The sequence below is a fragment of the Trachypithecus francoisi genome, unplaced genomic scaffold (genome assembly GCF_009764315.1).
Source record: "Trachypithecus francoisi isolate TF-2019V2 unplaced genomic scaffold, Tfra_2.0 Lachesis_group13, whole genome shotgun sequence".
In the NCBI taxonomy this organism is placed as follows: Eukaryota; Metazoa; Chordata; class Mammalia; order Primates; family Cercopithecidae; genus Trachypithecus; species Trachypithecus francoisi.
This window is the reverse complement of record NW_022681458.1, coordinates 37816171-37830792: the sequence shown is the minus strand read 5'-3', so window position 1 is coordinate 37830792 and position 14622 is coordinate 37816171. Positions and strand designations below refer to the sequence as shown.

Here is a 14622-nt window from a genome sequence, read left to right as displayed (position 1 = left end):
TAATTTTTCCCCTTATGTTATGCCTGTTCTAAGTCTCTATGTTCTTCAAGCTTCTAGCTTCCCTCTTCCCTCTCTTCGTATGACTGCACTTCCTTCCATGTGAGAAAGCTACACCCATTTATCATGAGGATCTTCATTAGAATGTACCTTGTAATTATACCCCTATTTTTATTCTTCCCTCAAATTCTAGATGAATAAATGTGGTTTGTTTCCCCTTCCAAAGCTAAGCATGTTCTAGATCTCATTCATTCCCCCTCCTAAAGAGAGAGTATCTTTAGTCTCTGATACTCAACTAGATCAGTCCATTGAGGGTGAGGAGAAGAGGAAAGTGTTCAATTCTGGGTACTGTCCTCTTGTTTCTCCTCTCCACTGCCAAATTCCCTGAATTCATGCTAGAAGGTGCCTCCTCCACTTCCCAACCACTCATTTATCCCTTAATTTCTTGCAATCTTTCTTTCCTAAAGCCTTCATCCTTTGAGTTACAATGTATTCTGTAATTCATTCTCAAAGTCATCAAGAACTTTTTAACGAAAAAGGTTTTCTGTTTTTTCCATCATAGTTTCTACCACACTGTACCAAAATCACTTGTCTGGTTGTCTATATCCTCCCCTCCACCACTCCATACAATAAATTATCACTTCATAAGGACATTGTTTTTTGTTTTTTTTGTTGTTATTGTTTTTGAGATGGAGTCTCACTCTGTCGCCTGGACTGGAGTGCAGTGCCATGATCTCAGCTCACTACAACCTCCGCCTTCCGGGTTTAAGCAATTTTCCTGCCTCAGCCTCCCGAGTAGCTGGGATTACAGGCGCTTGCCACCACGCCTGGCTAGTTTTGTACTTTTAGTAGAGATGGGATGTCACCATGTTGGTGAGGCTGGTCTTGAACTCCTGACCTCAAGGGATCCACCCACCTCCGCCTCCAAAAGTTCTGGGATTACAGGCATGAGCCACTGCGCCCGGCCAACATTGTGTATTATATTCCAGTTTTATCCCTTACATCCCACCACAGTGCCTAGGCACTCAAATATTTACAGAATGTATGAATAACTTTCTACTTGACCTTCATGCCACATGCTTGAAACCAGATCAAGATGGTTTTTGTTTTTCCCTCTGTATTTTCTCATTAAACATATTATGTTTCAATGACTACGTCAACAGGAGGCCCATGAAATCTATACTGCCAGTTTCCCTTTTCTTAGGAAACAGATACTGAAGTATTAAGGAATATAAGGGAATGATAAATGCAACCAACTCTCAAAGGATTCAGGAAAAATAAATACAGACATAGCACAATAATGTGGTAAAATGTTAAAAATTACATGGCTAATGAATTTCATGAGTTCTTTGTACTATTCTTTAAAGGTTTTGTAAGTATAATATTTCAAAATAATTTTTTTAAAAAACATCACTTCTTTCTAGACTCCATCGTGCACAAGTGTCCATCATATTTCCAAATGCTTACTGGTTAAACTTTTTAAAAACCTAAATCTGGGCTGGGCGCAGTGGCTCACGCCTGTAATCCCAGCCCTTTGGGAGGCTGAGGCAGGCAGATCACTTGAGGTCAGGAGTTCGAGACAAGCCTGGCCAACATAGTGAAACCCCGTTTCTACTAAAATTACAAAAAATAGCCAGGAGTGGTGGCTTGTGCCTGTAGTCCCACCCAGCTACTCCGGAAGCTGAGGCAGGGGAATTGCTTGAACCCGGGAGCCAGAGGTTGCAGTGAGCCGAGATGGCGCCATTGCACTCCAGCCTGGGCAACAGAATGAGGCAACAGAATCAAAAAAAAAAAAAAAAAAATTAAATCCGAAGTATTCAACAAGAGATGTTAAATGTAAAACAGTACAATGGAATACTATAGCTATTACGCAGTATACCCTTACCAGAAAAGGATATATGTGAAATGACAAAAACAATACAAAATAGTAAATAAAGATTAAAAATTTATGTTACAGTAACATGAATAAAAAGGGATTATGGAATAATATAGCTTTTTAATGTTAATTAGGTCCATTTCCATAAAGTACCTATTTTCTTACCAAAAAATATTATCTGCTCCAAGTCTAATCTTTGCCTACTCTTTATCACTACTTTCATAAATCTAAAAGCTGTGCTCAAAATATGTAACAAAAAATGTCCAGTGAGTCTCCCATGGGGAAAAAAATGAATTTAAAGGTCAATTCTCTGTATAAATTTTGCTATAAATTTTCTCAGTTTTGAAACTTTCATTTGTATTACAAAGTGTTGTATCATTTTGTTTGATAAAAACTTTCTATCAATCTTACAAAAACTCACCACAAATCTCTGCAAAGTTATGAACCACTACTTTCTTGAACTGAATCTATAACATGTTAAAACAAAGTGCCATTTACAAGCCAGAATCCTTGGGGTGGGGTGGGAATGCACGTATTAAAAAACATTGATCTGACCAGCTGCAGTGGCTCACGCCTGTAATCCCAGCACTTTGGGAGGCCCAGGCAGGTGAATCATTTGAGGTTAGGAGTTCGAGACCAGCCTGGCCAGCAGGGTGAAACTCCGTCTCTACAAAACATACAAAGACAAGCCAGGTGTGGTGGTGCACGCCTGTAGTCACAGCTACTAGGGAGGCTGAGACACGAGAATCGCTTGAATCCAGGAGGTGGAGACTGCAGTGAACTGAGATTGCGCCACTGCACTCCAGCCTAGGTGAAAGAGTGAGACCCTGTCTCAAAAAATAAATAAAATAAATAAAAACCATTTATCTGAACATAGGAGCCAAACCATTATAAAGAAATGGCCTTGTACCAAAGTAGTGATTACAAATAAAACACTTCCTTGTGACAGCTAACACTTTAGATTACAACCAGAAAGAAGTGGAGGCTTATGACCACTCATTAGTGTTTCAATAAAATACATTTCCCTCATCTTTACTAACATGTGTATGCATTTTCCACAAATCATATGTCGAAAGTAAGAATAGCATGATGGTTAAGAATGGAGACCCCAGTGCTAGAGTGCCTGGGTTCAAGCCCCAGCTTGGCCATTTATTGGCAAGGTGACTCTGGGCCTATCATTTAACCTGTTTCCTCATGTGCAAAATGGGGATAATCATAGCATTTATCTTCAAAGGTTGGCATAAAAATTATGAATGATTAATATTACTACTAAGAATGGGAACTGCCAGCCCTCATCTTAATTGTATTTAAGCTTTATTTAGCTTAGAGCTAGAAGTTAACTTAATTTTACTTAAAATATTGAGAAAAAATACAAAACCACCACAAGATGGGGATATTATTACATACGTCTCCTCTGCCTTTTTCTCTCCTGCCTATGTAGTTCTGTCTCTAGGTCCGGCTCTGAGAGCACTGGCCAGTCTACTTGTCTTGATTTTCCTTCAATTCTGTGATGAAGTAGCATAATATGGTGGTATGAGCTCTACAACCAGTATGTTTGAGTTCAAACCCTTAGGCAAGTTATTTAGTCTCTTTCTACCTCAGTTCCTTCCATTGTAAAAGAGGGATAATCGTGCCCTCCACAAGGTGTTGGGCTCTGCACAACGTGTGTTAAGACATAAAACACAATGGCTAACAGAACAAGCACTCAATTTTTCTGTTTTGCCCCCTTTCCTCTTTATTCTGCTCTCCTTCTACTGGATATTATATAGCCAGTAAATTTGTGAATGTTTTCAAAACATTTCTTTTTGTTTTATAGCTCCTACTCATTTTAAATAGATGAATATATTTCTTCTTTTTTTTTTTTTGGAGATGGAGTCTCGCTCTGTCACCCAGGATGGAGTGCAATGGTGTGACCTTGGATCACTGCAACCTCTGCCTCCTGGATTCAAACGAGTCTCCTGCCTCAGCCTCCTGAGTAGCTGGGATTACAGGTGTCTGGCACCATGCCTGGCTTTTTTTTTTTTTTTTTGTATTTTTAGTAGAGATGGGATTTCACCATGTTGGCCAGCCTGGTCTCGAACTTCTGACCTCAAGTGATCCACCTGCCCTGGCCTCCCAAAGTATTGGGATTACGGGCGTGAGCCACTGCACCCGGCCAGATGAATATATTTCTAGTATTGTCTAAAAAAAGGTCTTTTACCAGCCCTCCACAAACCCAAGACAAAAACAGGCCTAAACCTAAATAAAGATGCTTTTTACTTCTGCAGAGAGAAAAAAAAAAAATCAACACAGATTTCCAAGAAACACAAATAGTAAGTGTCAGGGCATATGCGCCAGTGATTATTGGGGGCGGGGGGGTGTATTTGAAACATGTTTGTGTGAATTAGGCTTTTCCCCCGGATTTCACTAAATCTTCAGCCTCTTTTTTCATCTGATACCTATTCCTTTATTTTATTTTATTTTACTTTTTGAAACGGAGTCCCACTGTCGCCCAGGCTGGAGTACAGTGGCACCATCTCGGCTCACTGCAACCTCGGCCTCCCAGGTTCAAGTGATTCTCCTGCCTCGGCCTCCCACGTAGCTGGGATTACAGGTGCCCGCCACCATGCCCAGCTAATTTTTGTATTTTTAGTAGAGATGGGGTTTCACCATGTTGGCTAGGATGGTCTGGCACTCAGGACCTCAGGTGATCCGCCTGCCTTGGCCTCCCAAAGTTCTGGGATTACAGGCGTGAGCCACTGCGCCGACGTTACCTATTCCTTTAAATTTGGCAAAAGGTTTTGCTGAATCTTAAGAAAACTTGATGATTATATTATGTATATCATGATGAAAAAATCCTTTGAATCTGCTATAAAGTAATAGCTTTACAAAGTATTTTCATTTTAAAAATACATTGTCATGTATAAAATTCCAAACTCAAAAAAATTATTAAAATTTAATAATCCCACCAGAAAAATAAAGGTAAATTCTAACATTAACCTTTAATTAGTAATATCCTACTTTATATGAAAATTATAACATGAAATTCCCATTTAAATTTGCAAACTGTTGTCTTATTGAGATGTTTTATCAGTTAACAGGAATAAAAGTACCACAAAGATGAGTAAATCAGTTGCAACATATTTTGTAATGGTTGAGAAATAGCCTTTATTACAATTTATTTCAACTACAGTGAATTCTAGTTTTAAAAACATGGCATATGGTCCTTATTGCTGACCGACTTTATAATAATATTGACTGAAGTTATTCTATAATTCATTTGGGAAATAATTATTTTTAACAATCAGCTACACTAAGATTTTTATGAAGATTGGGAAGCAAACGTTGTGGTTTTAGAACTCAAACACAGGATTTCTCAGTTATCTGACCCACTTAATCTTGTCAGTATTGGCTTTGATGAAATAGTATGAGGCTTAAATGAGATAACATATGTGAAGTGCTGGAAGTACAGTATTTTAACAAAAGCCGAGCAAAAGAAAGGCAGGCAAAAAAGATAAACTCTCTGAGAAGTTAAATTGTACTGTGCCTGTCCATGGTGACAGGCAGAAAGACGAGCCACAATATTACTTTTAGATGGGCAACTTAACTACTCATGTCCCCAAGATGAAACAGTATTAATTTCAAATTGGTATTTTTAACCGATATTTGTATCACTAAATTTCAGTAAAAGCCACTATTCTATGCTGGGTTTCTCTAAACAGTTAAGTATAATTACTGGCTCTAGAGAACCTAGATATGAAAAAAGAGTTCACTATTAAAGAGTTTTTATGTATGTTACTTCACAGTCATCATCCTGAAAAAAAAAATGCTGCTAATTTTAGAGTGTAGGCTTCTAGATTTAAAATGGTGGAATGGCCGGGCGCGGTGGCTCAAGCCTGTAATCCCAGCGCTTTGGGAGGCCAAGACGGGCGGATCACAAGGTCAGGAGATCGAGACCATCCTGGCTACCATGGTGAAACCCCGTCTCTACTAAAAAAATACAAAAAACTAGCTGGGCGAGGTGGCGGGCGCCTGTAGTCCCAGCTACCCGGAAGGCTGAGGCAGGAGAATGGCGTAAACCCAGGAGGCGGAGCTTGTAGTGAGCTGAGATCCGGCCACTGCACTCCAGCCTGGGTGACAGAGCCAGACTCCGTCTCAAAAAAAATAAAAAAATAAAATGGTGGAATGAACACACGCATATATTTGTTCATTCAAATACTTGAGTGCTTTTTTTTTTTTTGAGACGGAGTTTTGCTCTGTCACCCAGGCTAGAGTGAAGTGGTGCGATCTTGGCTCCCGGGTTCAAGTGATTCTCCTGCTTCAGCCTCCGGAGTAGCTGGGATTACAGGCATGCACAACCAAGCCCGGCTAACTTTTGTATTTTTAGTAGAGACGGGGTTTCACCAGATTGGTCAGGCTGGTCTTGAACTCCTGACCTCAAGCAATCCACCTGCTCAGGCCTCCCAAAGCGCTGTGATTACAGGCGTGAGCCACCACGCCGGGCCAAATATTTGAGTGCGTATGAGCCAAGTACTATTCTAGATGTGATGAGTACATCAGGAATTTAAAAAATGAAAAATCTCTCTCCTCCTGAAGCTGATATTCAAGTTGGAGAGGACAATTAAAAAGTAATGTATATAGTATGTTAAATGGAGATAAGTACTAAAGAGAAAAAAAAAACGAGAGATAAAAAGTAATCAAAGGCTGAGCACGGTGGCTCACAGCTGTAATCCTAGCACTTTTGGAGGCCAACGTTTGGGGATTGCTTGAGCCCAGGAGTCTGATACAGTGTCTGGGCAATATAGTGAGACACCATCTCTTCAAAAAATTTAAAAAATTAAATGGGCATGATGTCATATGCCTGAGGTCCCAGCTACTCCAGAAACTGAGGCAGGAGGATCCACTGAACCCAGGAAGCAGAGGTGACAGTGAGCCAATATGGTACCACTGTACTCCAGCCTGAGTGACAGAACGAAAATCTGTCTCAAAAAAAAAAAAAAAAAAAAAAACAACAACAAAAAGGGTAATAATAGGGCAGAGTAAGGGGAGCTCCATTTTTAAATAGCATGATCAAAGAACACCTCAATGAGAAAGCGACACTTGAGCAAATTCCAGAAGGTAGCTAGAAGTATGTTATACAGAAGACTGGGAAAGGGCATCCAGGCAGGGTTGAGTAAGTGCAAAGGCTAAGAGGCAGGCTTTGGCTACTGGAAGAGAACAAGTATCGGACAGTATGGCTAGTGGGGTAAGGGACAGAAGGAAGAAAAATAGGGTCAGTGGTAACGGGAAAGCAGATCAGGCAAGGCTCTATAGGCCATTATAGGGGTTTGGGCTATACTTTGAGATGCAAAGCCTTTAGGTTTGAAAAGAGATGATCTGACTTACCTTTCAAAAGGATCACTTCTGACTGCAGTGTGGATAATAGACTGTCAAGGGAAAGGTGAATGCAGAAAGACCAGGTGGAAGTCTATTCAAAAATCTAGATCAAGATGAAGTTGGCTTGGTGGCAGTGAAGGTGGTGTGAAGTGATCATATTCTAGATATATTCTGAAGATAAGACCAACAGAATTTGCTGCTGGATTGGAAGAGAGGTAGAAAGAAAATAAGTAGATAAAGACTCCAAGAAGTTTGCTTTTTAAATGGATGGAATATCTATCAACTGAGATGGAGAAGACAGTGGGAGAAATAAGTATGAAGAAAAAGAGCAGAACTTGAGGTTTAGACCAGTTAAATTAGAGCAATCTACCTGTGATGGTTAATTTTAGGTTATCAACTTCACTGGATGAAGGAATACCTAGAGAACTTGGTAAAGCATCTGGGTATGTCTCTGAAGAGTGTCTCCAGAGGAGATGGTGTATGAACCAGGACTGAGTGGGGAAGACCCATCGTCATTGTGGGTAGGCACCATCCAATTGACTAGGGCCCCAGATAGAACAAAAAAGGCAGAGAAAAGGTGCTTTCTTCCCTCTTTCCTAGAGATGGGACACTCTTCTCTTGCTCATGGACATCAGAACTCCAGGCTCTCCAGTCTTTGTACCGCAAGCCTTATACCAGCAGCCTCCCTTGGGTACCCAGGCCTTCAGCCTAGGACTGATAATTACACCATGGGCTTTCCTGGTTCTGAGGCTTTCTGACTTGGACTGAGCCACACAACTACCATCCTATGGTCTCCAGCTTGCAGACAGCCTGTCATATGACTTCTCAGCCTTCGTAAAGGTGTGGGTCAATTTCCACAATAAATCCCCACTCATATCCTATTGGTTCTATCTCTTTGGAGAAATATAATACGCAATTATACATCCAAATAGAGATAATGATTAGAGATGGAATATATGTACCTGGAGTTCAGGAGAAAGGGACTGGCCAAAGATACCTCTATTTCCTTGAATCTAAGAAGATTTGATGCTGGTACTTTCTTGATCTTTATCAGAAACTTTCAACAGAAGAACTTCATGCAACATACTGTAACTGCCACCTTCCTGATCGTGACTAACAGGTGCCACACAATTTAAAATGTGGTTTCTCAACCTTGTCACTATTTTGGGCCAGATAATTATCCTTCAGGTGGGTTGTCCTGTGCACTGTTGGATGTTTAGCAGCACCTCTGGCCTCTACCCACTAGATGCCAGTAGTAGCACATTCCTTTGATGGACAACCAAAAATGTTGCATATCCCCAGCAGGATAAAGTAGCCCAAGTTGTGAAGCACTGTTTTACAGGGATTAAAATGGGGGTGGGAAGATGGGGAAAATAAGCATATGGCTGAGTGGTAACCAATTTAGCAAAGCTGAATGCTGGGCCAGCACTGGAGAAAAGCAGAGGAGCACTCAATTTATATCATGTAACCTCGGAAGTCCCCAGAAGCAAGAGCAGACAAGTGATGGTGAGACTAAAAGCAGGAAGAATGGTTGAAAACACATTTAAGAAAGCAGCTAATTCTCAGATTCCCTCCTTTACTCACTTGCCCATGAGCAGCGATCTCAGGTACAGATTAATATCCACTCACAAGACCCAACAGACTACAGCTTGAAGCCAGATTCACTCAGCTCTGTATAAAGAAAAAGAGGACATGCTGGCATGCTAGCATCAGACATGCCATCTTCAGAGGGAGTCCATACAGCTCACCACGGGCCCTTTTTTTTGGGCCTGTAAGTGATAGCTCATTGTAAGGGAAAGAGACCACGTGGTAAGTGCAGAAAACACCCTGGCTTAGGGAAACTTCATGCTCAACGGGAACCAGCAGTACCTTGTAACAGCTAATGAGGGTAAGTTCCAGGGCCCCTTAAAGAACATGTTCATGCTCATTTACAAGAGTTATTACACTGCTGGCCAGGTGCGGTGGCTCCCAAAGTGTAATCCCAGCACTTTGGGAGGCTGAGGCAGGCAGATCACTTGAGGTCAGGAGTTCGAGACCAGCCTGGCAAACATGAGGGGACCCTGTCTCTACTAAAAAAAAGAAATACAAAAATTAGTCAGGCATGGTGGCACGTGCTTGTAATCCCCGCTACTCGGGAGGCTGAGGCACGAGAATCATGTGAACCTGGGAGGCAGAGGTTACAGTGACCTCAGACTGCACCACTGCACTACGGCCTGGGCAACAGAGTGAGACTCTGTCTCTTAAAAAAAAAAAAAAAAGTTACACTGCACACCACGAAATCAAGGTCTGTGTCTTTTCATAGGCTAATTTAGTTATTCATGGACAGTTTTCCTGGTCCATATACATTCACCAACAGGGGTCAATTTCATAATAAACAATATTACCTGGAGATATTCTATATTTAATTCTTAATCCAGTATGTGTCCAGGAAAAGAATGTCAGGAGAAGGAAAACCCAAGGTCATTCTCCATGAAGAAAAGGACTCAGACCTACTGTTAACCGTCTCTGCCTAGAGCAGTGGTGATTCTCAAATGGGGGTGGATTTTGTCCTACAAGGAACATGTAACAATGTCTGTGGACGTTTTTAGTTGTCACAACTGAAGAAGGTATGTGTACTACCGACATCCAGTGTGTACAGGCCAGGGATGCTGCTAAACATCCTACAATGCATAGACAGCCACTCACAAAAGAAAACTAGCCCAAATGTCAACAGTGCTGATAGCTGAGAAACCCTGACCTAAAAGGATTTGATGAAAGCTCACAGACTGGAACAATGGGGATCACCCTCATGTTCCAACCCTTCTTTCCCAAATGGGCTACTGAAACACTTGGCAGCCAGCATAGAAGACTGGAAGAACCTTCTCCAGATAAGCTCACCAGCCTAAGAAAAAAGACCTAAGGATAATCCCAAAGACTATAAAAAAAAAAAAAAAAAGAATAGAATTTTAAGAAGATGCAATTAATGGAACACAATTTGGCTTGAACCAGAGTAATTTAATCAACTGAGATAAAGTCTGAAATTGAAATAGTGATCACTATATAGAAAATTAAATATTTTTAAAAATCTTTTCATTCCAGTAAAAGTAAAATGATATTCTAGAAAAGGAATGTAGTCCTAAGAGTATATGAAGGTTAGCAGTAAATTCCAAGTATATAGTCATTTTAACATAAGCACTGAGTATGAGTTCAATCAAAATATATTTGGAGAATGGAAGAACAGGAAGGGAGAAGTGAGAAGAAGTTGTGTATAGACAGCTATACCCTCATCTTCTGGAGTGAAAAGTCAACAGGTAATACATACAACTAAAACAAAAAAAACCAAGAAATGGCAATGTGTATGCAGATTTAATGATAAAGAGGTAAATTCCCTAAGAGTCAGCTAAATAAGCAAAAATTACCTCTGGGAGCAGAATATGATGTGTATGTGGGTAGAGGATAGTTGTCTGTAACATATCTCATAGAACGATTTAACGCCATGCATGAAAAACTAAAATATTTTTAAAACCATATTTGCATTTAAAGACAATTTGATACATGAGTTCAGGATATATTAAAGCTTGCCTCAGTTTATTTGAATCAGAACAGACTAGACCTACGAAAAAAGCACACTGAACCAAGTTCCAGGTTTGTTAAACCACCTTTCTATACTCCTAGGTGAAGCAAAAGAACAGGCTAGCTAGGTAAGACTTTTTAACTCCTTTCCCTGCTATAGTCCTGGTTTACTCACCAAACCTTACATTAAACTCTCATATTAAACATTACACCATTGAGTACTGGTATTCTTTGCAGTATTCACAGTGATATACATGGATACCACTAGATACCATTTGAAGTGTCCTTGCTGGGAGAGAGGAACTTCTCATGTTTTACTTCAATTTGCCCCTATATTGTATGAACTTTTATAACAAGCACATTTTACAGACAGAAAAACAGACACGCATATGGTATTAGAAGATCCTTAATGATTAGTTTATAAGTTGTCCTCATGCATCTTAACCCAACTGAAAATACTGTAAACTGACTGGAAGTAATATCAACGTACAAAACAAAGAATGGCCAAGAAAGCACACCCCTAATAAAATACTGCTCATATCCTAAATACAATTCCCAGGTATCACAAAATAGAAATCGGTTTTCTTTCTTCTTTTTTTTTTTTTTGGAGATGGAATCTTGCTCTGCTGCCAGGCTGGAATGCAGTGGTACAATCTCGGCTCACTGCAACCTCTGACTCCCTGGTTCAAGCGATTCTCCTACCTCAGCCTCCCGAGTAGCTGGGATTACAGGCATGCGCCACCACATCCAGCTAATTATTTTTAGTAGAGATGGGGTTTCACCATGTTGGCCAGGATGGTCTCAAACTCCTGACCTCAGGTGATCCACCCACCTCGGCCTCCCAAAGTGCTGGGATTATAGGCGTGAGCCACCACATCAGGCCTAGAAATCAGTTTTCAAGTTCTCTATAGAATATATACCACTTAGATAAGTTTCATTTTAAATAAATGAAAGTTTATTCTTCAGATTGATAAGACTGGCTAACTTTCTTAGAAGTAATTCAAGTTTATCTCCAAATCACCATGATTAATACTCCTTTTGTGCTCCACAATACCAAAAACAAAGTTACGCACATGGGTGGGTACCAAGAGTTACTGACTGATGGAAATTAATCCAAAGAATTAAATTAGGAAAAAAAATCAATGATGTCAAGTAAGAGTTAAAATTCAAGATTTTACTTTAGTACTGATTATTCATAAATAGATTCTTTTATCCCATATTAGAGTATTGTAAACACAAGCTTATTGGAAAGGTTGACTTAACTTTGCCCCACTTTTCTTCTTTCTTGCTGCTACCCTATGACAGAATTACCGTCTCTTTGATGAAAAGAATTCAATAAAGGACTTTCTTTCACCAACTTTTGTTAGACTTGTTATCACAAATCTATTCCCCACCTTATCCAGTCACATGCTGAAAAATATTCCATCTTTTAAAAATCTGTTCATGAGGCCGGGCGCGGTGGCTCAAGCCTGTAATCCCAGCACTTTGGGAGGCCGAGACGGGCGGATCACAAGGTCAGGAGATCGAGACCATCCCGGCTAACACGGTGAAACCCCTTCTCTACTAAAAATACAAAAACTAGCCGGGCGAGGTGGCCGGCGCCTGTAGTCCCAGCTACTCGGGAGGCTGAGGCAGGAGAATGGCGTAAACCCGGGAGGCGGAGCTTGCAGTGAGCTGAGATCTGGCCACTGCACTCCAGTCCGGGCGACAGAGCGAGACTCTGCCTCAAAAAAAAAAAAAAATCTGTTCATGAATAACTTATGGTTCTCTGAACCACCCTATCAGGAAGGCAGATATAGTACTACAAACTCCGGCTGGGCTCGGTGGCTCACACCTGTAATCCCAGCACTTTGGGAGGTGGGCGGATCAGGAGGTCAGGAGTTCAAGACCAGCCTGGCTAACAGGGTGAAATCTCGTCTCTACCAAAAATACAAAAATTAGCCAGGCATGGTGGCATGCGCCTGTAATCCCAGCTACTTAGTGAGGCAGGAGAATCACTTGAACCTGGGAGACAAGGTTGCAGTGAGCCGAGATCATGCCATTGCACTCCAGACTGGGCGACAGAACAAGACTCCGTCTATAAAAAAAAAAAAAAAATCTGTTTATGAATAACTTTTGGTTCTCTGAACCACCCTATCAGGAAGGCAGATATAGTACTACGAAATCCATTTTACTTGTGAGAAATTGATGTTTAAGAGAATAACTCATTTAAGGTTAGTGAGTGGCAAGGAAAACTTAGAATCAAGTTTCTGATTCCACACCTGGTGGCCCTTTCCAATATACCATACTGACTCTTCGATAATGAAATGGACGGCCGGGCACAGTGGCTCACGTCTGTAATCCCAGCACTTTGGGACACCGAGGCGGGTGGATCACCTGAGGTCAGACAGAGTTTCAGACGGAGTTTGAGACCAGCCTGGCCAACATGGTGAAACCCCATCTCTACTAAAAATACGAAAATTAGCTGGGCATGGTGGTGAGTGCCTGTAATCCCAGCTACTTGGGAGTCTGAGGCAGGAGAATCACTTGAACCTGGGAGGCAGAGGCTGCAGCAAGCCAAGATCACACCACTGCACTCCAGCGTGGGCGACAAGAGTACAAACTTCATCTCAAAAAAAAAAAAAAAAAATGACAATGAACTGGAGTTAACCCTGTAAGCTAGAATCTTGGAGGATCACAATGATGATATGAGTGGTTTTCTTAAGTTTTACTTTAAATCAACACACATTTAAAAGCAACTATCAGCTGAATAAATAAATGGCTTTGCAAATCATTTTAATTTTTCAAATCACATGAAATGACTCAAATTACAATAAAAAATACCATTCAAGAACTTCCAAATACTAGTCATGAGAATAAAAAAGAAGAAACTAAATTTCTTCTCAATCATCTGTGTGCCACTACCATATCTGATAATATATTCCTTCTGTACTCTTGAAACCTATCTCAGAAGTATCTCTGACAAATTATAAATGTAGAAGAATTAAAAAATGTAATTATAATTACATTATTTTAATATAATTTATCCTTTATTTCAATAATAAAATAGCAGGGAAAAAGTTCCATCTATTTACCTCAGTAATTGGCTGCCCTTGATGTGTCAAATCCAGCTCTTGAGGGCGTGTCACTTTATCAATATCCAAAGAGTCCATGCTGGAGGCTGCAGAAGTGATGCTGGAACGGGAGGAATTACTAATAGAGCGTACTTCAGCATCACTCACTGTGCCTGCTGATGCGGTTCTTCTGTGCTGATTCGTTACCAAGGGTTTAGTATCTTCTAGTATAGACTGCTGAGCAGCCTCATCCATACTCAAAGAGGCCTGTTCTAACTGTGCAGTGACGTCGTCCAGGGAGTAGCTGGCATGGGAAGGTTTAGCTATCCTATTAGATGAAGAAGATAATCCTTTCAAGGTGCCAGGTTTCGATGTATGTCGGCTAACAGGCAATTTCTGAGTAGCTTTTGTTTCTGTGATTTGACGCTTACTGTTTCCTGAACCAATACTGCTGAGCTCCTGCTCTATAGAGCAAAGATCAGCCATCAAGGCATCCAGATCCACAGTCTCTCCCTGATTCAGAGCTTCTGCAATGAACAACACATAATGTTTCCAGAATTTATACATTCTATTATAAATAAGTTAATAAATGAAGATGATGAAGCAAAAGAATATATTCTGTTGGGCCTAAAGCAAATAAAATTAAGTATTACTGGTTTTTGTTTTAAATTCCAAGAGAAATTTTTAGAAGTACACAGTCCTCCTCTTTTAAGGCTTGTAATAATCAAAGAAGAATAAATTATGAGTTCAAAGACAAAAACACCACAAAAATCTTATACTATTCCATGG

At 40.5% G+C, this 14622-nt stretch overlaps 1 protein-coding gene across 5 annotated transcripts in view; it reads right to left on the bottom strand.

Annotated features, from left to right (window-relative positions):
* Positions 1 to 14622, bottom strand: part of RAPH1 (Ras association (RalGDS/AF-6) and pleckstrin homology domains 1) — a 108257-nt gene that overhangs the window by 43759 nt on the left and 49876 nt on the right. For all 5 annotated transcript variants that reach the window (XM_033230605.1, XM_033230606.1, XM_033230607.1 and 2 more), the window contains exon 4: positions 13855 to 14360. In XM_033230605.1, the coding sequence (XP_033086496.1) occupies positions 13855 to 14360 (506 nt within the window). The remainder of the gene's footprint in view (positions 1 to 13854; positions 14361 to 14622) is intronic.